Source organism: Mastigoproctus giganteus, chromosome 4, assembly GCF_048544385.1.
Source record: "Mastigoproctus giganteus isolate SK-2022 chromosome 4, ASM4854438v1, whole genome shotgun sequence".
NCBI lineage: Eukaryota > Metazoa > Arthropoda > Arachnida > Uropygi > Thelyphonidae > Mastigoproctus > Mastigoproctus giganteus.
This window is the reverse complement of record NC_143578.1, coordinates 194,937,604-194,962,995: the sequence shown is the minus strand read 5'-3', so window position 1 is coordinate 194,962,995 and position 25,392 is coordinate 194,937,604. Positions and strand designations below refer to the sequence as shown.

The following is a 25,392-nucleotide window of genomic DNA, read 5'->3' as shown; positions in this document are numbered from 1 at the left end:
TTTTTATGTTTTGACCAACACCTCAAATTCATCAGATTTATTTACCATACTCCTAGCATTGGTGTATACACAAGTATACAGGGTGTCTTAAAAATATTGGTACAAACATTTAGGGGAGGTAGGTAACATCTAAAGGAATGTGAATCGCATAGGAACCCATAACCGGAAACGCCACCGTAAGTCGGTACACGGCGCTGTTCATCAGTTCGTGAGAGGGAAAATTTCTGGTTTACTCATTCAAGCAGTATTTGCCGCAGACATTCACATAGTGTATGGATTAGCAGAGGGCCGACGCAGTGTGCACCCCCATGCAGCACAACATCGCTTCGTAATAAATGTGTGGGTAGGTATGGTCGGTGACTGCTCAGTCGGCCCATACCTCTTACCATCCTGCATGAACTCCGGTAAATATCGGATCTTTCTTGAACAAGTTCTTCCAGGGTTACTATAGCATTAGTAGAGGCATTTGATGCAAGAAAGCAAGCTTATGCAGCATCAGCCAAAAAAAAAAAATAAATAAATAAATAAAAAATAACCACTTCACCCCTCAGTTCGTTCGAAATACCTGTCCAGCTGAGCCTTAAACTTATTTAGGCTATCAACTTCCACGACAAGGGATGGAAGTCTGTTCCACCAACTAACCACCTGCTGGCTAAAGGCAAATTTCCTCACGTCTATCCTACATCCGTCTTTCCTCAATTTGAATTTATGCCCTCTCAGGTGATTATTCTGAGCAAGAGGAAGAATCCCATCAGCATTGAGCATGCTCAAACCATTCAAGGCTTTATACACCTCTATCAGATCACCTCGCTGGTGCCTAGTCTCCAGACACTGTAATTTGCAAAACTTAAGCCTTTCTTCGTGATGATGTTCCAGCAAATGTGAGACGCAACATTTGGTTTCAACATGACGGGGCGCCTGCCCATTATGGAAGGTGTGTTCGTGACCATTTGTTGTTTTGGTTTTTAGGAGCATTAGCAACTAAGGCCATATTGCTCCGGGATATGCGGTGGTCATTCCCTGACCTTTCCACATCCTCCGTATTTGGTGGTGATGGGCTCGAACCTCAGTCTAATCAAGAAGCATGTGCTATGCACTGCTGCTCCTTCCCACCAAATGGTCACGAGGCTACAGAGGCGCCTCGTGACCATTTGGACAGGTATTTTGGGCGTCGATGGATTGGCTGTGGTGGACCCATTGCCTGGCCCCCACGCTCACCTGATTTATCAAGCCTTGATTTCTTTCTGTGGGGGCCCCTCAAATCTGTCTGTATGAATCGCCTGTGGAGACGGAAATGGATCTTGTGGCGAGACTTGTCTGCGCTGCTACTGTCAAAGAAACTCCAGGTGTGTTCGACCATGTTCGCCAACCCAGCTGCACCGGTGTCACGCATGCATCGTGTCTCATGGTGTAACCTTCGAGCATCTGTTATAACATCATGAAAGGCATCCATCCCGTACTCCATTGTTAATATTATGTCAAATAAATGTTTGCCACTAATTACTGTCTTGTGTTATTTCTGCTTCTTGTGCCTCTGCTACTTTGAAGATCTACTTTCCTGTGATGTTTCCAGTTATGGGTTCCTGTGATTCACATTCCTTTAGATGTTACCTACCTCTCCTAAACGTTTGTACCAATATTTTTGAGACACCCTGTATATGCATCTGTTCCTATTCTTAGCTACCTTAACACAGCTCATGTATTTACTTGTTCCGCAATGATCCCCAGCAGTCTGTGAAATCTCTCGCACCTTGTTTTCCAGGCTTCTGTTCATATCAATAGAAGCAGTGCAAGAATCACTTTCACCTCTGCCAGTGGCTACTGTTAATCTATTAATCTGTGAATCCCCCTAAGCTAGTAGTTTTCCAATGCAACTAACACTGCTTTGATAGCATCAGCAGATATTCTTGCAAACTCTTTCGATTTAAGTGTATCTCATCCCTGTAGAAGCAGTCTCTCCTGTTAACAAGCACAGACCAGGCTGAGAAAAATTCTACTCATTGAGCCTTGCACAATCTGTTCAAGGCTGAATTGATCAACAAGGCTCTCATCATATACTCCCTCCTATCGTGACTGGGCAAAATTGCTGACACTTTCAAATTCAACTCTAACTCAAGGCTTTTTTTTCAATATTGACCTGTACTTGTTAAGTAATTCTGCCGGTCTCCTTCTCTTAATATCATTAGTGCCAATGTGACAACAATATCACCTTTTGTGTCCTTAAAAGATGATATCTGCTTTGCAATGTCATCAACCTTTTCCCCTTTCTGGCTCTTCATTCATATTGTTTATTTCTCATAATATTATTCCTTCCACTTTATTTATTTCACTGTGTGAAATAAATTTTCTGCTTTATAAAATATTTTTGTTCCTCTAAAAATAGGTAACAACCATTGTCAGGTCCACTCCATAAAATCAACTGTGACACCACAAATGATAAAAAAAAAAAAAAACAACAACAAAAAAGAAAAGTGCAGCTTGATAGAATGCTAAAAAGGATTAAATAAACGTGGTTTTCATAGGTTTTAAAATAATTTTTAATTAAACAGAATGAAGAGCAGCTTTCTTCATTACCTTTTACTGTTTCAAGCATTAATTATAGAACTACAATTAAGCAAGATAAAGGTGCAGTAAAACACATGGCCCCCATGCTTACAAATCCTGGTTACAGATCCATGCCATTTAATATCCTTAGATATTAAATAGAAACTTTAATTATAGACTACTTGTTATTTATTCATAAGATAATATACCTACCTTGAAACTGCTTTAAATTTATTAAACACAATAATGCTTAAATTACTTCCTCATTGTCCTTTCAGAGTTGATGTAGGGGATGCCAAAATTTTCTACTGTTCAGCGTGAGTCATCTTCAGAAGATCAACAAACAGAAAAGCTGAAGTGCAAGAAACTTCTAAAATCTCATCAGTCATCTTTAAGATCTTATCATAAACAGTCATCATTTAATATATTTCCAACATCCACATCATCACCTCTAAGAAGAAAAAGCATAGATCATGTTTCTTATCACACTCAGAAGGCAATGCATACCAGTTTGTACACCCCTCAAGAAGATTATAACTCTAAACCCTCAGCTGACTCAATCAATCTTCCCCCTATGTTTGAAGATCAGAAAGTGCTTCTTCAAGGTTCAGAACTTATGGAAACATTATCTAAATTAATAAGACAGACAGAAACTGAAACATATGATGAAACAATTGAATATCAAGAAATTAGTGACTCTCCACATCTAACTTCAGTTGCAAGCAAAGATTTACAAACAATTGTATATTATCATGACAAATTAAAGCATCATTTGAAACAGAGATGTATTTTGGCTTTAAAAAAGGAATGTATCAGCTATGTAAGGTGTGCAAAGATCTTTGTTAATAGAGTGAAAAAATTTGCCGAAAACGAATATAAAGTCTTAGATGTTTTACAAGGCATCAACACTGATGGATCTAAACAAAATATAGAACTAATTGAAATACAAAATGCATTCCTTGATGATTTATCAGTTAATGCCGAGTTGTGGCCTTCATTGTTGAGAAATTTAAATCGTATAGTTAGCATTTATCATGTAGAATTGGAATCTGATCTTCGTTTCTTGTTAGCAGAAACTTGTGCTCTCTTAACACAACTAAAGCTGGAATCTTTCTTTTGGATGTATCGTGTATTAGATGCTAATATAAGAATACTATGTTATTCAAGTGCTTATTCAGTTCCATCTGAAATGTTGCAAAGTACCTTTCAGATATGTGAAAAATATAATAAAATGGTACACAACTTGAAGAATACAAAAGATTTGGAATATATGGTACTTGATGAGCAGGGCAGTCAGTTAACAACTTGTTCTTTTTGCCAGATAAAGCCAATTTCTTGTTTAGATATCCTAAAAGTGTTATCCCACAATGAAGCTTTTAATGCATCAATCAAAGTTGTGAAATTTATAATGTCTGTAGGTGTGAATGGTATGAAAGTTAAGGATTCATCTTTGAAATGGATTTCAGATGAATTTTCACAAATTACTTCTGGGAACCAAATTCTTTGTGACACCTCTGACTATTCCAGTGCATCCAACAGTGATCTTTTTACACCATCAGGAAGTGCCAACAAAAGACAGATGAAATCCTTATCACAAGAAAAATTAACTCTCTCATCAATTTTTAGTTCAATTATTCATTGTAATCAAACATTGCTACTGAAGTTTCTTTTTGCCATTACGTGTGCTAATATCTCCTCATTTGAACCTGTAAAAGTGTCCCGAAAATGTTGGAGTGGTAAAAGACAGTCTTCAGGTATCACATTTTAATTTGATTAAAAGTGTTATTTTAGTTACTTATGCTTATATTATCAAAATCACTATGGTCATTATAATACATGATTATGTTTTTCATTCTTTTAGCAATGAATATTTTGCACCTGTTACATACATGCATGCACAGATTCCCACATTAAAAGATGCTCTATTCTGTATCTGTTTGGTTGTGCAAAAGAAATTGAATGCTTCAATATTAGCTGTGAAGGAATGAAAGTGAACTTTAATAGTGATATAGTGGCTTAAAACAGTACTATTTAACATCTATGGCTTCACTGATTTCCCTCGTTCCATTTGTGTTTCCTGCAATTTTTAAAGGATCCCCATAGCATGCATTAGTTTAATAGATAATATATACTGATGCCAAAAGTATTATAACACTAATGAATAATATACCTACCTTACAACTTTTTTTTTTTTTTTTTTTGTTTTCCTAGAAAAGTTCTGGAAGTTGTGTACTGTTTTACAGAAATTTAATTTTCTAATTTCACTAAATTTGTATTAATAATTTTGATGTCTTAGCATTAGCATTGGTAGAGGCATACGATGCAAGAAAGCAAGCTTATACAGCATCAGCCAAAAAAAAAAACCCTCCCATTTCACCCCTCATATACTTCTATTTCAGGAAAGCTTTTAATACTGTTGCACATTATTATTATTAGCCCTATAGTGCAAGGAAGCCTGAGGCTTATGCTGCACACTGGCCAAAAAAAATTTCCGAGTTACCTTGAGAGAGAGAGAGAAAGTAGAAAGGAATCACCAAGAAAGAGAAGAATGATGATATCCAGCTCAGGACCCTGGGTGTGCCAAGCCCATGGAAGACTACTGTACAAATTTGAACAGCATGGAATTAAAGGCAAGTTGCAGCTATGGATAGAGGGAAGGTTGAGTGGGAGAAGACAGAGTGGTAATCAATGGATACTGCTCTACATGAACTAATGTTATTAGTGGTGTCCCTCAGGGTTTGGTGTTGGGCCCATTGTTGTTTTGTATATTTATCAATGATATTGATGAAGGTGTATCAAGCTTAATGTTGTTAAAGTTTGCAGATGACACAAAGGTTGGCAGGGTTAATAACAGTAATGGCAGTATGCCTCTGCAACAGGATCTGGAAAAGTTGGGCAGATGGGCTGAGAAGTAGCAACTGAAGTTTAACATTAACAAATGTTAAACTTCAGTTGCCACAAAGTACTGCATATGGGTAGCGGTAAAACCAGAGAAATGTACCAACTGGGTGGTGTTACATTAAGGGTAGTAGAGAATGAAAGAGACCTGGGCTAATTGTGCAGTCAGATATGAAGTTTTCTGAGCAGTGCAGACAGGCTGCCAGAGTAGGTCATGGGGGTCTTGTCAATGATATACAGGAATTTTGCGAGCAAGCATAAGGAGGTGATTATCCCCTTATATAAGGCAATGGTCAGGCCACTCCTTGAGTACTGTGTACAGGTCCCGAAGCCTCATTTTAGGAAGGATGTAGAGTTGCTAGAATGAGTACAGAGAAGGTCAACAAGACTGGTGAGGGGAACAAAGGGGTGCTCTTATGAAGAAAGGCTTAAGTTCTGTAAATTGCAGCTTCTGGAGACTAGGCACCTGCGAGGCGATCTGATTGAGGTGTATAAGGCCTTGAATGGATTGAGCAGGCTCAATGCTGATGGAATTCTTCCTCTTGCTCTGATTACAAATTCGAGGGGGCATAGATTCACACAGAGGAAAGACAGTTGTAGAAAAGATGTACGGAAATTTGCCTTTATCCAGCAGGTAGTTGATCGTTGGAACAAACTTCCATCTGTTGTTAAAGTTGATAGCTTAAATAAATTGAAGGCAGACCTAGACAAACATTTGGAACAAATGGATCAGTGAAATGGGAAGGAATTTTTTTTTTTTTTTTTTATACTGATGCTGTATAAGCTTGCTTTCTTGCATCATATGCCTCTACTAATGCTAATACTAATGATGTCTGTCTTTGTAAGGCATCATGCAGGCAATAGAAATGATAAATTATAAAATGCACTTGTTCTGTATTTGTACTGCAGTGTCTCCCTGCATCCTCGGTAAACAGGCGGTGTATGTTATCGGTATCGGCAGTAGGAAGTTGAACAATATATTGATTGACATGTAGGTGTGACAGATGATAAAATTACAGCGTTAAGTGATTCATTGATGTTATGATACATATATATATAAAAAAATCTTTCTTTTCCTGTTATTTGCTAACCTAACCTTTAAGGTTAGGTTATCAAATATAAGGAAACCTTTTCCTATTATTTCATAACATAACCTTTAAAGTTAGGTAAGGAAACGTTTTCCTGTTATTTCCTAACCTAACATTTAAGGTCAGGTTATGAAATATAACGAAAAATAAAGAAACCTTTTCCTTTTTTCCTAACCTATCCTTAAAGGATAGGTTAGGAAACCTAACCTTAAAAACGTACAAAGAAATCAGTAATATGTTCTTTTTTTAATAACGAAAGCACTCGTGAACTCCAATAATCTGTTTTTAATAATGAGAAAAAACTAATCATTACATTGTCTGTCATGTCTACATATCAATCAATATATCGTTCTTGGCTTCTACTGCCGCTACTGATAACATGCACCGTCTGTTTACTGAGAATGCAGGGAGAAATTGCAGTAGCAACAAACCAGTTTGTTGGGCAAGTTTCCCGAAGTTTGCCGTGGTTCTTGTGTTGGCTTTCTTTACCTTAGCTAAAGGTTCACATATACTTGCTAGGAACATAGTAAATAATGAATTTTAAGTGCTGATTTATTCATCAAATGCACACATTGTAGGGATATCGGGGACATGATGTCACTCACACATAAAGGATACAGGATTGAATGTGAGGAATACAGTGTGCACAGAACAGACAAACATGAGAGGGAGGGTCAGTTAAGAAGCATATTAAATCTAAGGCAGTGCATCCAGTTGAAATGAGTGACCAGTACAATGTTGAGTCAGTTTGGTATGACAAGCACTGGGAAAATGAGAATAAGGGTGTGGTATAGGCCTAATAACTGTGATGAGTATAACGAAACAGCTATACAAAGAAATACACGTTACACGGGCTATACACATTGGCATTCGAGGTGAGCGGACGCACTTAGACAGGGCTCCTCAGTTAAGTGGTTTACTTTTGGATAGTGCTTTTAAATATTTGATTTATTTAGATATTGTTGGATTATTTTGTTATAGGTTTTCCTGTAACTGTTTGATTTTAATAATATTATGGATATAATTTTTTAAAGTTACTTTCATTGATATTTATTTAATTTTATAATGGTAGTTACGAGATCTGCCTTAAACACGTCACAGGGTATCGTGACTCACACGGAAATAGCAGATGGCGATTTACGGGTGAGTCATGATTTAATCCGTTGTGGAACCTGTGGAATGTTTTCCAAGGTCGACCTGGTGACTAATCCTACCTCACCTGGGGATTCTTTTCTTTGTGATCGATGTAAGGAGTGCACCGATCTTAAATTACAATTTGGTGCACTGATGGAACAATTTGAGTCCGTGAAAAAACGAGTGCTTGCCCTCGAAAATAATGCATCTGGGAGCTCGTCAGGGACTCAAAACTCCAGCAATCTACCAAGTGATGCACACCCGATTCGAGCCTCAAAACAGAAAAACCAAGTGCAAACTACTCTGGTTAAAAAGGACATTGTTTTATTAGGAGACTCCATTGTCAGGGAAACGGGGAATATTTTTTGTAATAAAGATAGGTGGAGCAGAACCAGGGTATGTCTGCCGGGAGCAACTATTGATGATGTCACCAACAGATTGTCAGATTTTAAAGGGGGTAAAGAAAATATTATTATTCATGTGGGGACAAATGATATTAAACGTATACGATCTGACGATTTGTTGGAAAAATACAGGACCATGCTGAGGAAATATCGCCAGCTAGGCCATAATGTCTATGTGTCTGCAATTCTGCCCAGACACGATAGGAGAGATTATATGTTAAGAGCCTTGTGGATTAACTCAAGACTTGAAGGAATCTGCAAGGCTTTAGGGGGTAAATTTCTATCAGCATGGCCCACACTTGTAGGTAGAAGGAATTTGTTTTGTAGAGACGGGATACACTTAAACAAAGGTGGTGCAAAAGTTTTTGCCAGTATTATTGAGGATACCTTAAAGGTTCAGGGAAACTGCTAGTTAGGGGGGATGTGGGTAATACTGACATGCGTTTATCTGATAATATTGGTCAATGTAACTCTTGCGCATGCCATAAGAGTTCTTATCTGTTACCCCAACTGGAGGTATTATCTAGATGTTCTGGGGGCAAAGACGTTTCACGTGAGCGGGTAGCTAATATCAGGGAAGAGAGCCTAAAAAACTTCAAGGGTTGTGTTAGGGTTGTTAAATATACAAGAACAGTAAATCTTAATTGTTTATACAGTAACGTTAGAATTGTCGTCAATAAAATGAGCGAATTCGAACTGCTGGTTAAAACAAGTAACGCGGACATAATAGGGCTTACAGAGACATGGTGCCACCCGGAAATTGGGGATGATGAGTTTCAGTACGGCTTGTATAATGTATTTAGGAAGGATAGGTTAGATAGAAGGGGTGGTGGGGTAATGCTTCTTATCAGAAGCAGCCTGAGTGCAACGATAGCTTTCCCGGATTCAGACATTTCACATGCTAGCATAGAGTCTGTATGGTGTGAGATAGTTGGAAACAAAGGTATTATGCGAGTAGGAGTAATCTACAGACCAGGTGATTGTGAAGATTATGACAAAAGCCTCTACATGCAAATGAAATGGGCAACTAAGCGTCAATGCCTTATTATGGGTGATTTCAATTTGCCTCTAATTGATTGGAGTAAATGGGAAGGAAACTCGACATGGGGAACAAAATTTTTAAATCAACTAGATGACTGTTATTTGTATCAACATGTCAGGGAAAGTACTAGAGAAAAGAATATCCTAGACCTCATCATCACACATGAATCAGATGACATAACAGGGCTGACAGTAGAGGAACCAGTAGCAGGAAGTGATCACGGAGTTCTACAGTGGATGATGACGAGAGAGGTAGCAGAAGTAAAAGGCAAAGGAATGGGTTTTAATTTCAGAAAAGGAAATTACGATGCCTTATGATACTACATGGCCTCTATTAACTGGGTAGATATCGCGCAGAGAATGAATACAATTGAACTGTGGTACGCTTTTAAAACATTAATCACAGATGCCTTGAATGCGTATATACCATTAAAAAAATACTCCACGAGAAGGGTTCCAAGTTGGATGAATAGTGAAGTTGCCGCATTACTTGAGCAGAAAAAGGTGGCATGGAAAGGTTACAGAGCAATAAAAAGTACTGAAGCCTATAACAGCTACAAGGTGATGTGTAATAGAGCCACAGAAAAGGTTCGACAGGCAAAGGCAGTTAATGAGAAATCACTAGCAAACAGAGCAAAGAGGGGGGATAAAGAATTCTTCACATATATAAATGCCAAGAAGAGCAGGACAAACCAGATCGGACCTTTACGTAAGGGAAAGGGGATAGTAATAAATACACCAGATGCCGTTGCAGATGAACTCAACAGTTATTTTGCATCGATATTTACAAATGAAAAGCCTTTTGTGGCAATGGGAAATTGTGGGAGCGAAGTTAAAAAATATGTAATTAATGATATTGAAATTTCGCAAGATTATTTAACAAAAAAACTTTTGAGCTTACAGACCAGTAAGGCTCCTGGAGTTGATGGAATATACCCTATAATCTTAAGAGAGGCGGCAAGCGAGTGTATTGAACCATTGAGACTAATTATGCGAGCATCACTAGACTCTGGGGAGATTTCCTTGGATTGGAAAAGTGCAAATGTATCTCCCATACATAAGGGTGGCTCTAAAAGTGAAGTTGGAAATTATCGACCTGTCAGTCTGACTTCAGTAGTAGGGAAAATCATGGAGGCAATGATCAAGGGTGGAATTAAGGATCATTTGGATCGAATTGAAATTCTCAAGGATATTCAGCATGGTTTTGTAAAGGGAAAATCATGTTTAACAAATCTGGTTCGCTATTTCGAAAGGGTCACTCACGAGCTGGATTTAGGGAATAATTTCGACATTGTTTATTTAGATTTCAGCAAAGCTTTTGACTCAGTCCCACATGAGCGGTTGCTTTATAAGCTGGAACAGGTTGGAATCACTGGGAAAATCCTTAGATGGATAGAAGGATGGCTTCAGGGCAGGAGGCAGAGGGTTGTGATAAATGGCTATTCTTCAGATTGGGTTGATGTAAGAAGTGGGTTTCCCCAAGGATCAGTATTAGGACCACTGTTGTTTTTAATTTTCATAAACGACATCGACGAAGGGATAGAGGGCGTGATGTCTAAATTTGCAGATGATGTTAAAATTGGTAGAGTAGTTAATGATCACTGTCAAGCTGAGCTTCTTCAGAGAGACCTAGATAGACTTCAGGAATGGTCAGAAAAATGGCAGCTGTGCTTTAATCCTGGAAACAGTAATCCCAAAAAAACTTATTCACTTGGTGGAGTTCAACTAAACCCAGTACTGGAGGAAAGGGACTTGGGTGTTACGATACGGTCAGACATGAAATTCTCTGAGCATTGTAAACAGGTTGCAAGGAAGGCCCATGGTGTCCTATCGATGATCTATCGAACTTTTGCAAGTAGAGATAGGGACGTGATAATCCCATTATATAAGGCTTATGTTAGACCACACTTGGAATACTGTGTTCAAGTATGGAGACCGCACCTAAAGAAAGACATCGAGCTTCTTGAAAGGGTGCAAAGAAGGGTAACTCGCCTGGTGAGATCGGCAAAAGGGCGTCCTTATGAAGAAAGACTTTGAATATGTGGGTTGCAGAGTTTGGAAACTAGACACCTTAGAGGAGATTTGATTGAGGTGTTTAAGGCTCTGAGAGGCATCAGTAAAATGAATGAGGACAAAATTTTCAAGATTATAAATTATGCTAGAACTAGGGGACATAAATTCAAGTTACGGGGGGAAATGTTTAGATTGGACTGCAGGAAGTTTTATTTTAGCCAGCGAGTTATAAATTACTGGAATAAGTTGCCTTCATGGGTGGTAGAGGTCGACAGTTTGGGGAAATTCAAAGTTCATCTGGATAGTACTTTCGGGTAAGGGAAGCGCATAGGATAGGTTTAATTTCCTTTTTATTTATTTTTTATTTTATTTTTTTATTTATTAATTATTATTATTTAGTTATTTATTTTATTTATTTTTTGTTTTTATCATTGTTTTGTTCGGATTTTTTTTTTTTTTTTTTTTGGCTGGTGCAGCATAAGCCATAGGCTTTCTTGCACCATGCGGCCGTTCTTCTTCTTCTTCTTTAATGCTGCCGAATGGCGTTTGCGACTTCGTTTTGATATTGTTCTCTGTCTAGCGCTGCGTGTAGAATTTGTGCTGTTGTCATGTGAAGCCAGGTGTTGATGTTATCTAGCCATGCCATTTTCGGTCTGCCTGGGCGTTTCTTGCCTTCGATCTTTCCCTCCAGGATGAGTGGTAGTAGGTGATATTTTTGTTGGTTCCTAGCGATGTGACCTAGGTATTTGCATTTCCTGCTGATGCCGTTACTAATACTAATACTAAATAGTGGGCCAGTAAATAATGTCTTATGCGGATTTTAACTTTCCAGATAATGACTGGAACTTGTGGGTTTGGTCACTCACACACTAGCAAGGCTTTTGTGTGTGACTGTTTTCTACAGCAGCATGTTAGAGAGACAACAACTAAAAGTAATAATCTTGAGCTGATTATCAGCAGGTATTCTTTATGCATTAAGAATCTGCAGGTAAAAGATCCACTGTGTGGCAGTGATCACAGTGCATTTATGTAGAATTTACTTAGACATGACTACCATCGATGGTAAAGGGAAGGGCTCTTGCTATCATTAGGGTGCTTTAGTTGTCTCGGACAGCTTTTAAATTCTATTATGTTACCAACAGCAAATTCTAAATAGGCAGCTAAATAGGAAGTAATCATCATGAACCAAGTAATATTTGAAGAGTATTTCTAAGTTGTTTCGTAACAACTAAGGAATACTGTTCAAGGTTTAGGTAAGGTCCCTATGAAATGGAGATGTGCAAATGTCTATGCCATGTTACAAAGAGAAATCAAAGGGTAGCATGAGTAATTACAGACCTGTTAGTTTAACTTCTATTCCAAGAAAAATAATGGAGTCACTGATTAAAGAAGTAATGCAGGACTTTTTAGACAGAAGTGCAGTCACAGCATGGATTTGGTAAGGGGTGATCATATCTGACCAGTCTAATTAGATTATGATTCTCAGCGGATACCACCACCCATGGGTAGTGGTATCCGCTGATAATAAATAACAGTAGTGTTCTCCACTGATGTTACTCATTCGAGGTAGTACAATACCATTGCAACTCATTGTGAAGACATTCACAATATGAGATATAACCAAAATGATGCCAATTTAATTAATTAATTAAACTACTTTGGTAGATGGCTACGTTAAAATGATGCTTTTGCTCTAACCTACATGTTAGTCATTCTACCTCATAGCATGAGGCCTTTGCCCTTAAATATTTTATACTATGACACAGTAATTGAAGGGACTGGATGCAAAAAATAATTTTGACATCATATACTTAGATTTCAGAAAAGTTTTTGTTGCTATTGCACGTAAAAGACTGCTGTACAATTGGAATAGTGTGGCATTAGGGGCAAGCATTGATGCTATGGATAAAGGGATGGTGGAGTGAGAAAAGACAGACTTCTCAGGGTAGTGGAAGATGAAAAACACCTGGGGGTAATTATACATTCAGATATTAAGTTCTCTAAGCAGACTACTAAATACGATAAATATTTGTATTGACGATTTATTGTAAACTCTACTGACTTGGTTGTCATGCCGGAGTATAAACAGAAAATTTATTTTATTTTATAAATTCTGCCAGGACAGCTCATGGGGTTTTGTGAATGATATACAGGAATTTTGCTAATAGGGTCAAGGAAGTGATCATCCCATTGTACAAGGCAGAGGTTAGGCCACATCTTGATTTCTGCATATAAGTCTGGAGTCCCCCAATTTAGGAAGGATATCGATTAGCTGGAACAGGTGCAGAGAAGGGGAATGAGATTGGTGAGGGGAACAACAGGATGCCCTTACCAAGAAAGCTTTCAGTTCTTCAAGTTGTGAAGTCTTTATACTAAGCACCTGCAAGGTTTAAGGCTTTGAATGGATTGAGCAAGCTCAGTGCTAATGGCTTTCTTCCCCTTTCTCAGACTACACACCCAAGGGAGCATAAATTTAAATTGAGAAAGAATGGTTGCAGGACAGACCTGCAGAAGTTTGCCTTCAACCAGCAGGTGGTTGATTGTTGGAACAAACTTTCATTTGTTGTTGTGGAAGTGGGTAGTTTGAATAGGACTGGACAAACTATTGGAGGAAATGGTCAGATGACATGAGTTTTTTTGGTTTTTTTTTTGTATGATGTTGCATATGTTTGAATTATTGCTATTACTAGTACTAATACTAGTGTTACCCTGTAAAACATGAAAAAAGATATGTCAACCAAAGAGTATCAGGTTTTTCGTACAGCTACACTGATTTAAAATAAATATTGTCAAGTTACTGAAATTAACAAAAGTTTTTGTTTTCAGATCATTCATCAAACTGTCTTCTCCTTTCAGTTAACTAGATAGATTAACAAATTCTAGGTGTATCCTGGGAACTTTTGTAATCCACAACTGCCTTCTGCCTGATTTGGCACTTTTGAGTTCTACAAAGCTGTAGAAAGTAGTGATGTTATTTGCAATCGACAGTTACATGGAAACAGTGAATATCAGAGTTAGCTCCAGCAGAATTAAGCAGATCTATTTGAGCAATAACTGTAACAAATGGATATAGTCAACATTAGCAGCAGAATCTACACATAGATCTGTGGGCACCTCCGTAGCCAGGTGGGAAGGAGCAGCAGTGCGTAGCACACACTTCTTGATTAGACCGGGGTTCGAGCCCATCACCACCAAATACGGAGGATGCGGAAAGGTCAGGGAATGACCATCGCATATCTCCAGAGCAATATGGCCTTAGTTGCTAATGCTCCTAAAAACCAAATAACAATTACAATTACATAGATCTGCAAATAATGCGAATAAAAATGCCAACCAGAGGTCAATAACTTGTTGCTACTTATTAAATACTCTGACAGTACAGGCTTAAAGAAGATGCCAGTCTAGAATCACAAGGCATTTAATCTTTAAGGGGTTTTTTTTTTTTTTTTTTTTCTGTACTTCAGTTATAATATCTCCAGGCTTTTGAACTGAAAGCAGAAGGAAATTAAAATAAGGATAGACCACATAAAAGATGGAGGGATGGGCTGGTGGAAACACTGGTTTGATGGGACTATGAAGTCCCCCCCCCCCTCAACCAGTGCTTCAACCACTCCATTAAAGCTTTTAAGTAAATGATGAGCTATACAATGGAAAGTCTTAGACCCAGTATATTTGGCCATCCAAAAATTGTCTAAAAAATTTGTAAAAATTATGCAGTTCAATTAGTGGAAAAACTTCTCCAAAAATATTTTTATATATAAGTTGTTTTATCAGTTATTCCCAGTCTTTCTTCCATGATGGACATTGTGCCTCTCCTTTATAACTCTTAGGTTATGGTACATTTAATAAAGATTATTTATTTATTTTGTCTTGATTAGCCTGTTATTGGTTGTGTCGGGGTAATTTTGACTCCCCTTCCCTTTGTTAATAGAAAAAAAAATTTTTTTTTTTCTTTCTTTTTTTTCTTCCTAAATAAAAATAGAAAAGTTGCCGTAGCCAAATGGTCAAGTGTGAGGGTACAAAAGTAAATGCTCTTTGAGTGACTGTGGTTCAAGCTACTAAATATAATAATGTTCTCTTAACTCTTATGTTTTAAACCTCCTCTGACCTTATGTGGTTATCCCCAGCATATAAATTGAAAATTTATTTATTCATTTTTTGTGAATCTCAGTGCTTTTCAAGATTTTTTTTTTTTTTTTTTTTTTGCCACAGTTTCTCTATTAAAAGTAGGGAAGCTATAACAAAACTATGATGAGATGTGCTGCTAAGCTGACAATATGTTATATATGATTTCACACAACTGCTATCAGGTTAAAAGTAGATATTTTTCATGAAGGTAGGGTATATCATTTAAACAAAATAATTTTAAAATATGGTTTACTGCATACAAACCACATTTTAAAATTATTTTATACTTTTTTGATTTTAATTATTTAATAATAACATATAATATTATAACATATAATAATAACATACGATTTTCCCTTTACTTCATATTAAACTCATTAAGAACTTGTTTTTGGAATGCCATTGCATCGTGTTTGATAGATGTGAACAAAATTTTTCTGGATTGTGATTTCTTAAAGTTGGCAGCCTGACATTGTACTTACACAAGGGTAAGTCAAATGAAAGCAAAATATATAAAATTTTTATCAATAACTGGCACTTTATTTTTCATTAAAAATCTCCATTATAGTTTAGACATATCCCATCTGTATAATTTTTTTTTTTATACCCTGCTCATAAAAGTTTTTGGCACCAGTTTTGTGGCTTCCTTCACTTCACATGAAAGTCTTGAATTTCTTTGGCTGTGCTGATGACTGGTTTCACTGCATGTTGTGAAATATCCCAAAGGTTACATCTGGTGAGTATGGGCTTGGCACACCTAGGGTCCTAAGCTGTATATCATCATTTTTCTCTTTCTTGGTGATTTCTTTCACTTCTGACACCCCCCCCCCTCTCTCTCTCTCTCTCTGCACCTCCGTAGCCAGGTGGGCAGGAGCAGCAGTGCGTAGCACACGCTTCTTGATTAAACCGGGATTCAAGCCTGTGACCACCAAATACGGAGGATGCGGAAAGGTCAGAGAATGACCACTGCATATCCCCGGAGCAATATGGCCTTAGTTGCTAATGCTCCTAAAAACCAAATAACAAACAAACAATCTCTCTCTCTCTGTCTCTCTCTCTCTTTTAGGGTAACTCAGATTTTTTTTTTTTTTTTTTTTTTGCTGGTGCAGCATAAGGCTCAGGCTTCCTTGCACCATATGGCTGATGATAATAATAATACTGGTTTCATGCCTGCACCACTAGATGCTTAGCGGAGATGGGGGAACCCCTGGTGCCGTTTGACACTAAACACACTCTACACACCACTAGATGCTACCAATAGGATTACTTCTACAATTAGGCTACAGATAGTAAACTGTTGGTCACTGCTTGCACCTAATTGAACTAAATACAGAGAATCAAGTATTGAAAACAAAATTAGAGATTACTATTGAAGAGAAGAACAACTACAAAACAATGAACACATTAACAGACGCTCAAGCTACAAGGATTAATGCTAAACATGACATTGTCAGGGCTAAGCAAGTGCCTGCAAGGCAAACAAATACAACCAAAGAAAGTAATATCATCATTCTAAAAACAAGAAATGACTCTGCTCGCAAATCCAGTGAGGCAGTAAAGGAAGAAGTAGACATAAATTTGAGACCTCACATGAGAGAATTAAAGGTAAACACCAGAAGAAAAATCAGGAATAATGGAATCCTGATTGAGGTAGCGAGCAAAGAAGACCTCAAAAAAAATAGAGAAGCACCCTGAGGCTGAAAAATTGGGCTTGCTACCTGAAAAACCAAGAGGGAAAAATCTTCATATTATAATGTTTGCCACCGCTAACAGTATCTGAAAAAGACTTAATATTGGACATCTATTATAAAAAACTTTAACAGAGAGAAATGACTATAAGAATTTGCTGATGAATTCAGGTTGAAAAGAGCAGCCAAAAGCAGAAGAAATGGGCAGATAAACATAACTGTAAATCACACCAAAAATTTGGAAGGCACTGCAGGGACAACAGAGAATCTATGCTGGCTGGACCAGTCATAGATTCAGGGAACATTTCCCTATACAATGGTGTTACAATTGCCATAAATATGGCCATACTGCCAGGGATTGCAATCAGAAAACTGTTTGTGGTCACTGTGCAATTACTGGTCACGACTAAAAAAAACTGCCAAAGTAAAAATCAGCAGCCTAAATGTGCAACCTGCAAGGCAGCACAGCTGACTGACTATGGCCAAAGCATCAGGGACAAAAAATGCCTCTGTTATAAAAAGATGGTGAAACTCATGCAACTATGGGCCAGATTGAAAATAGAAATATGACTAGGGCTCTAAATCTCATCCAATTGTATGCTTAAAGAGCAAGAACTGTAGATCAGATCAAACTCAAATTAGAAGAAAATAATATAGATATCTTGGTACTCTAAGAACCTTACACACATATGGGTAGGGTTCAAGGATACCCAAGAGGCTATAAAATAATAGAATGTACCTGTGGTGTCCCTTCTACAGCAATTCAATAGCCTATAAAATTACAGACTGGTGTGTCCAGCCAGCCTGGACCACATCAGATCATGGTCTAATAAACTAAACAGGCAATTACAAACAACCCAACACTCCTTGTTGGATATCAAAAGGTAAAAGTAGTGGTCAAAAACACTGACCTTACAGTCACGAAGGTGGGTCACCTCTGTTCCCCAGTGGCAGTCTTTGCCCATATCACCAGTGCTATAGGACAGTTCTACATTATATCTCTTTATGCAAGACCAGGTGGAGACATGAATCTTACTATAGATTATTTACAAGCAGTTATTAACCTTCTGCCAACTGCAAATATCATAGTGTGTGCTTGATGGTCAGCTTTATGGCATAGCCATGCAGAAGGCAGAGCAGGCACACACAGTGGCCAGGTATTAGGATTACATAGCTACTTCTCCTTTTAAAGTGTTAAACCAACTGAATAACCTACCAACGTTCAGCAGTACCATGTGGAAGAGTGACATTGACGTCACCCTTGCTACCAATTCAATAGCCTATAAAATTACAGACTGGTGTGTCCAGCTAGCCTGGACCACATCAGATCATAGAGCCATCACCTTCAAACTAAACAGGCAATTACAAACAACCCAACACTCCTTGTTGGATATCAAAAGGTACAGTCTTAAAACGGCAAACTGGAAAATTTTCGCAGAACATACAGCAGCTCACCTGCAAAAACAGGAAGAGTGGTCTAAATCAGGCAACTATAGCCCGGATGAGCAAGCACTGTGACAAACATTTTAACAAAAACAGCAAACCTGTCTATCCCACGGAAAAAACCGAGGAAGCAGGCAGTTCCCTGGTGGCGCCCTGAACTGACTATGCACAGGAGAAGGGTGCACCAGGTGAGGAGAAATTTTCAAAGAGCCAGAACATCTTTGCCACAAAATGAGGTGGATGCACTGAGAGATTCTTATAGAACTTTCAGGAATCAGTATACAGCCCCATAAGAGACAAGAAAATGGAATGATGGTGGCACTTGGTGGGAACTACTGGAAACAGTGACCCTTGGGAAGTTGTCTACAGAATAGTAACCAACAAGCTGCCAGGAGGAGATGTCTTAGAAACAAGAGGAGATGTCTGTCAAACCAAATGGAACCCCAACCCTGTGTTGAGAAGATTCTGTAAATAACATCCTAGACAGTATTATTCAGACTGAAACTGTGGATCATTCCCCCACCCAGCTAGACATTATAAAAGAAAACACTGAATATGACAATGCCAATATTGAACCTCTGTTTACTATACAAGACCTAGAAATATCACTGTCTAAAACCAAAAACAACAAATGCCCAAGTTTTGACCTCTTAGAGGTAGTAGTAGTAGTAGTGGCATGTGATGCAAGAAAGCAAATGTATGAGCTTATGCAGCATCAGCCAAAAAAAAAAAAAAATCACACCATTCCCTCCAAATGCCTGTCCAGTTCCTCCTTAAATTTATTCAACCTATCAACTTCCACAGCGACAGATGGAAGTTTGTTCCATCAATTAACCACCCACTGGCTAAAGGCAAATTTATGCACATCTATTCTACATCTGTCTTTTCTTAATTTGAATTTATGCCCTCTTAGGTTCGTAATCTAAACAAGTGGAAGGATCCCATCAGAATTCAGCGTGCTCAACCCATTCAAGGCCTTATACACCTCAATCAGATCAGCGCGCAGGTGCCTAGTCTCCAGCCACTGCAATTTGCAGAATTTAAGCCTCTCTTGGTAAGAGGATCCCTTCATTCCCCTCACCAATCTTGTTGCCCTTCTCTGTACACGCTCAGGTAAATATACATCCTTCCTAAAATGAGGCCTCCACACCTGTACGCAGTACTCAAGGCGTGGCCTGACCATTGCCTTATACAGAGGGATAATCACCTCCTTTTCCCTGCTAGCAAAATTCCTATATATCATTGACAAAACCCCATGACCTGCCCTGGCAGCCTGTCTACATTGCTCAGAGAACTTCATATCTGACTGCACAATTACTCCCAGGTCTTTTTCATTTTCTATCACCTTAAGTGTAGTACCACACAGTTGGTACGTTTCTCTGGGGTTACTTCTACCCATATGCAGTACTTTGCATTTGTCAAGGTTAAACTTCAGTTGCCACTTCTTAGCCCATCTGCCCAAATTACCTAGATCCTGTTGCAGTAGCACACTGCCATTACTGTCATTAACAACCCTGCCAACCTTCGTATCATCTGCAAACTTCGACATTAAGCCTGATATACCTTCATCAATATCATTGATAAATATACAAAACAACAGTGGACCTAACACCGAACCCTGTGGGACTCCACTAATAACATTAGTCCAAGAAGAGCAGCACCCATTGATTACCACCCTCTGTCTTCTCCCACTTAACCATCCTTTTATCCATTGTAGCAACTTACCCTTAATACCATTCTGCTCCAATTTGTACAATAGTCTTCCATGCGCAACAGTGTCAAAAGCTTTCCTGAAATCCAAATATATGATATCAAAATTATTTTTTGCATCCAGTTCCTTTGTAACCACATCATAATATCCTATCAAATTTGTCAGACAAGACTTTCCCTTAACAAACCCAGGCTGTGTCTGAATTATTGCTGCAGTCTTGTCTAGATGATCCTGCAATGCATCTTTAACCAGCGACTCCATTATTTTACCCGGAACAGAAGTTAAACTAACTGGTCTGTAATTACTCGTGTCACCCTTCGATCCCCCTTTGTGAATTGGGGATACATTTGCACATCTCCAGTCCGTGGGAACCTCCCCTGAGTTTTTTTTTTTTTTAATGAGAACCCCAAACACGAGAGGTATTATAACCTATAGTACTTAGTACCGTGCTTGGGTTGGAGGTTGAGAAGACGAAAGAAGATATTTGTTGATATTGGACTTGAACTTCTGTAGATTGTAATTTTCAGGAAATACATATGAAGGAAGGTTGTTCCAGAAAACGGCTGTTGAATGAATAAATGAGGAAGATGAAAAGTTGGTTCTGTGGGTTTGAAGTTGGACAGTAAATGGATGTTGGCTGGTGGCGGCACGTGTTCGGACTGTTTTGAAAGAGAGAGCAGGAATTATAGAAGCCAATTCAGAAGAACAGTGCCCATGGAAGTATCTGTAGAAGAGGCATGCAGCAGAAACAGTGCGTCTATGAGACAGCGAGTGGAGAGACTCTGTTAGAGATGAATCATTAATTAACCTAACTGCCCTCTTCTGAATGGAATCAAGAAGCCTGAGAGAGGTTTTGGGGGCACCACCCCAGATGTGGGAACAATATTCCATGACAGGGCGGATTTGCGATTTATACAGAGTGAGCAGCTGTTTGGGAGAAAAGTAACGCCGAGAGCGAAAGAGAAAACCAAGTTTTTTAGATGCAGAGGAAGCAATATTTGTAATGTGCTTGTGCCAAGAGAGAGAGATTAGAAGTCAGGGTAATCCCCAAAAGAGACATATCATTTTGCCTAGAAATCGGAGTATCACTAAAGATAAGCATAGGAGCAGAAGAATCCTTTTTGCGAGATATAAGACAAGATTGAGTTTTAGAAGGGTTGAAATCAACTAAGTTGTCTTTGCCCCACTGGAGAATTACCTGAAGATCGGCATTTAAGGAATTGGCAGCAGATTTTCGAGAACTTGAAGCTGATTGAGCTGGACAAGGTTTCTCAAAATGGAAAGTTGAATGCAATGTGCTATCATCGGCAAAACTATGGATAGGATTTCCAGTCAATGGAAGAAGGTCATTGATATACAAGAGGAAAAGAGTGGGGGAAAGAACTGAACCTTGGGGGACACCGGCATTAGTGGAGAAGTTAGGAGACAGAGAGCCATCTACCATCACACTCAGTGAGCGATCAGAGAGAAAACTGGATAACCAATTACTAAAAACAGTTGGCAAACCATAAGATGGAAGCTTGTTTAGAAGATCTTTATGCCAAACACGATCAAAAGCCTTTGAGATGTCAAGAGCAACTACTTGTGTTTCACCGAACCTTTCCATTGAATTAGTCCATAAATGGGTAACATAAGCCAGAATATCACCAGTGGATCGACACTGACGGAATCCATACTGGCGATCGTTGATCAGACGGAAGGTTTCTAGGTAGTTTAAGAGTTGGCGGTTAATTGATTTCTCCATTACTTTAGAAAGAGTAGAAGTAATTGCAATGGGACGATAATTGGATGGGAGGGATTTGTCACCCTTTTTAGGAACTGGCTGGATATGAGCAAATTTCCAAGTAGAAGGAAAAACACCTTTGGAATAAGAAAGTGAAAAAAGGCGGCAAAGAATAGGAGTAAGTTCAGGAGCACAGGTTTTGAGAACAAGTGGAGAAATACCATCAGGACCTGGAGCTTTCTTAGCATCAAGATTCATTAAAATCCTTCTGATATCCTTTTGACGGAAGACCACAGGAGGCATTGAATGGAGCGTGTTAGGAATGGTGGGAGGTGTTTTACCAAGATCATTAATACATGAGCTCAAAGAAAAATGGGATGCTAGCAGGTCAGCTTTATCCTTGGCTGAAGTGACAACAGAACCATCTGGTTTGGACAGAGGTGGGAGCAGAGATGGACAAAAGTTGCAGCCAATAGCTTTGGCAAGAGACCAGAATGCTCGGCTACCATTAGGGCAAGAAGCAAGTTTACTACTCTTAGCCTGTTCAAACTCTAGTTTGGACTGATTAATAACTGCTTTACAATTGTTGCGAGCTTTGGTGTAGGCAGAAAATGAAATTGAAGAATTAGAAACAAGCCAATTACGATATGCAACGTTCTTCTCTTGGACCGCCTTAGCACATTTATTGGAAAACCAAGGTTTAGATAAAGGACGAGATTTTAAAGTGGAGTGTGGGATAAAGGATTCCATTCCTGCAAGAATAATTTCACTGACACGATCTGAGCAAACGTTGACATCAGAAGTTTTGAAACAGTAATCAGACCAAGGAAAAGAAGAAAAGAAGTCTCGCAGGTCATCCCATTTTGCATTCTTGTAATGCCAAACAATACGAGGTTGGGAATAGCCATGAGATAAAGGTTCCATTGGAGAAGAGGCAATCACCAAGTTGTGATCTGAAGTGCCTAAAGGACCTCTCACTTCAACCTTGTACTTAGAAGGGTTGTTTGTGAGAAAAAGATCAAGCGTATTGGCTGTATGATTAGGATTGTCCGGTATTCTTGTAGGCCAAGTCTCTGACAGGGAATATCAGAACGGACATATGCACAAGTACCACCTTTGAGGCTAAAGGAATCATACAGCAAATAATTTGGACATCTGAGATGAGCAGTAGTTGAATCAACTGATAACTGAGATTCAGTCAGAAAAAGTACATGGGGTTTGGAAGACTGCAGGTGGAAATGGACATCGTTGAGATTAGAATTGAGACCACGTATATTTGTGAAATGAATTAGGAAGTCCTTGGGAGGTTTAGATCTTTTCGCAGATAAGCTTGCTCTATTATTTTGACAATTCATGGTGTATTCAATAGTAAGAAAAAGTGGGTGGGACATGCTGTATGGAGTAATGAAATTTTGGATATGGCGTACATGTGGTAAGAATATACCCAGATCCTTGACATAACGTGGCCTCGACAATGCTCCCCGCATACACACTACTCGGACTCCCTCCAGTCACTATCTGGCAGAGTAGAGGTAGCAAGATTATACACTAGCTGATCCGGAAGCTTCCTAGAGAGTTACCAATAGGTTCAGTCCGGTGTACTAACTAGCGGCCGGCCTGCGAACACCGTTTTAGAGCTGTACCCTCGAAATGTAAGGAATATTGGATCTCGCCACGACATTCATCATAACCTCAAAAATCATCAATCATACTGCATGATGGAAGAGATAGCGAAGGGTTGGCCGGAACTTAGCTCTAGAGACTAAACATGGGTTCCACCACTTCAAGCCTCCAATAAGCAAAGTGGTGGTATTTCACCGGTTGATGAGAGTCATCTACCACCTAGTACTGCCTGGTAACATAGAGGGGCGGCGTTCCTCCATGTGGTGTGGGCGCCACACCTCGACCCCTGCTTACGTTGGTTCACACCTGGGTGGTCACCCACCATGTACTTCTGCATGAAGGTTATACCCAGGATTACTAACAGTCCCACCATCGTGAAGGTGCAAGCAGAGGATTTGGCTGTCATAGACCGTCCGGATTTCGCCGAAATTGGGTCCACTTTGACTTGAGTGTCACCCAAATATCAGTTCCATCAGCGTTTTAGACTCCCAGGTAGCAAGAACAGCTTGTCTGGCATATCTGAGAGAATGCCTGTGACAACCTCAAGGACCATTGAGTCCAAGGATGCTCTCATAATTATGGCTAAGGGTTTGCTTAGTTGCTTTGCCGCCTCCTTTAATATAACTGGATAGATCCCATCCACCCCAGGTGCTTTTCTTACGTTTAACTTCAACAATTTCTCTTCCACTTTGCTCTCAGTTATTACAAGATCATTAAGCACCCTGCTACAATTTGATAACCTTCTGCCATTTTCAAACCTTAATAACTCCTCATGTGTGAATGTAGATGCAAAATACTCATTCAGTTTGTTTGCTATCTGAGCAGGATCATCAACAGTCGAACCATCGATGTCAAGTGGACCAATCAGATTCATCCCCCTCCTTTTAGAGTTTATATAAGTAAAGAAATCCTTGCTGTTTTTCTTAGCATCTTTTACCAAGGATTTCTCGTAATCTGCCTTCGCCTGCCGAACCTCCTTTGTGACCTGATTACAGATTAACTTATATCTGCCATAGGCTACTGAGTCGCTTGATAATTTATATGCATCCCATGCATTTTTCTTCTCTGTTACGAGTCTCATTAGTTCATTTGACAACCATTTAGGCCTAAACCTTGAACAATATTTCTTAATAGGTATGAAACTTTTAGTAGCCTCCACGATTAATTCCTTGAATGCTTCCCACTTAGAATTTACTGTTGGTAACATCGTCAGTTGATCCCACTGTACAGAATATAAAAACTGTCGGAGACCACTGTACTCGCCTTTATGGAAGCAAAAACCCTTTCCTTTACCCCTGAGGCGTCTCCGTGGCCAGGTGGGAAGGAGCAACAGTGCGTAGCACACGTTTCTTGATTAGACCGGGGTTCGAGCCCGTCACCACCAAATACGGAGGATGCGGGAAGGTCAGGGAATGACCACCGCATATCCCGGAGCAATATGGCCTTAGTTGCTAATGCTCCTAAAAACCAAATAACAAACTAACAAATAACAAACTTTACCCCTAATGGTAATTAAATCTTTAAGTAAATCCCACTTCAGTACACTGTGATCACTGCCACCTAGCGGTTCTTTTATCTGCAAATTCCTAATACATGAATGATCACTGCTGATAACCAGATCAAGAGTATTACTTTCTCTGGTTGCCTCTCGAGGTCTGAGATTATCAAAATATTTAGCAGAAATAGCACCAGACAAATTAATAGCACTATATAATAACTGGATGACAGAAGGTATATTCCCAAAAATATGGAAAAAAGCTGGGTGGGGTGGGGGGAGTGTTAAGATTAATTCTCAAAAACCCTGAGAAACCCCTTACTGATCCCAAATCATATAGACCAATAGACCTACACCTACACCCTGTACTAGGGAAAACATATGAAAGACTAGTACATAGCAGATTGGGAAAACATATGAAAGACTAGTACATAGCAGATTAGCTCAGTACTACACAGA

At 39.0% G+C, this 25,392-nt stretch overlaps 1 protein-coding gene across 1 annotated transcript in view; it reads left to right on the top strand.

Annotated features, from left to right (window-relative positions):
• Positions 1-25,392, top strand: part of LOC150087297 (uncharacterized) — a 184,869-nt gene that overhangs the window by 60,574 nt on the left and 98,903 nt on the right. The window contains exon 2 of the mRNA XM_090372440.1: positions 2,823-4,298. Within this exon, the coding sequence (XP_090228566.1) occupies positions 2,837-4,298 (1,462 nt within the window). The 5' untranslated portion in view covers positions 2,823-2,836. The remainder of the gene's footprint in view (positions 1-2,822; positions 4,299-25,392) is intronic.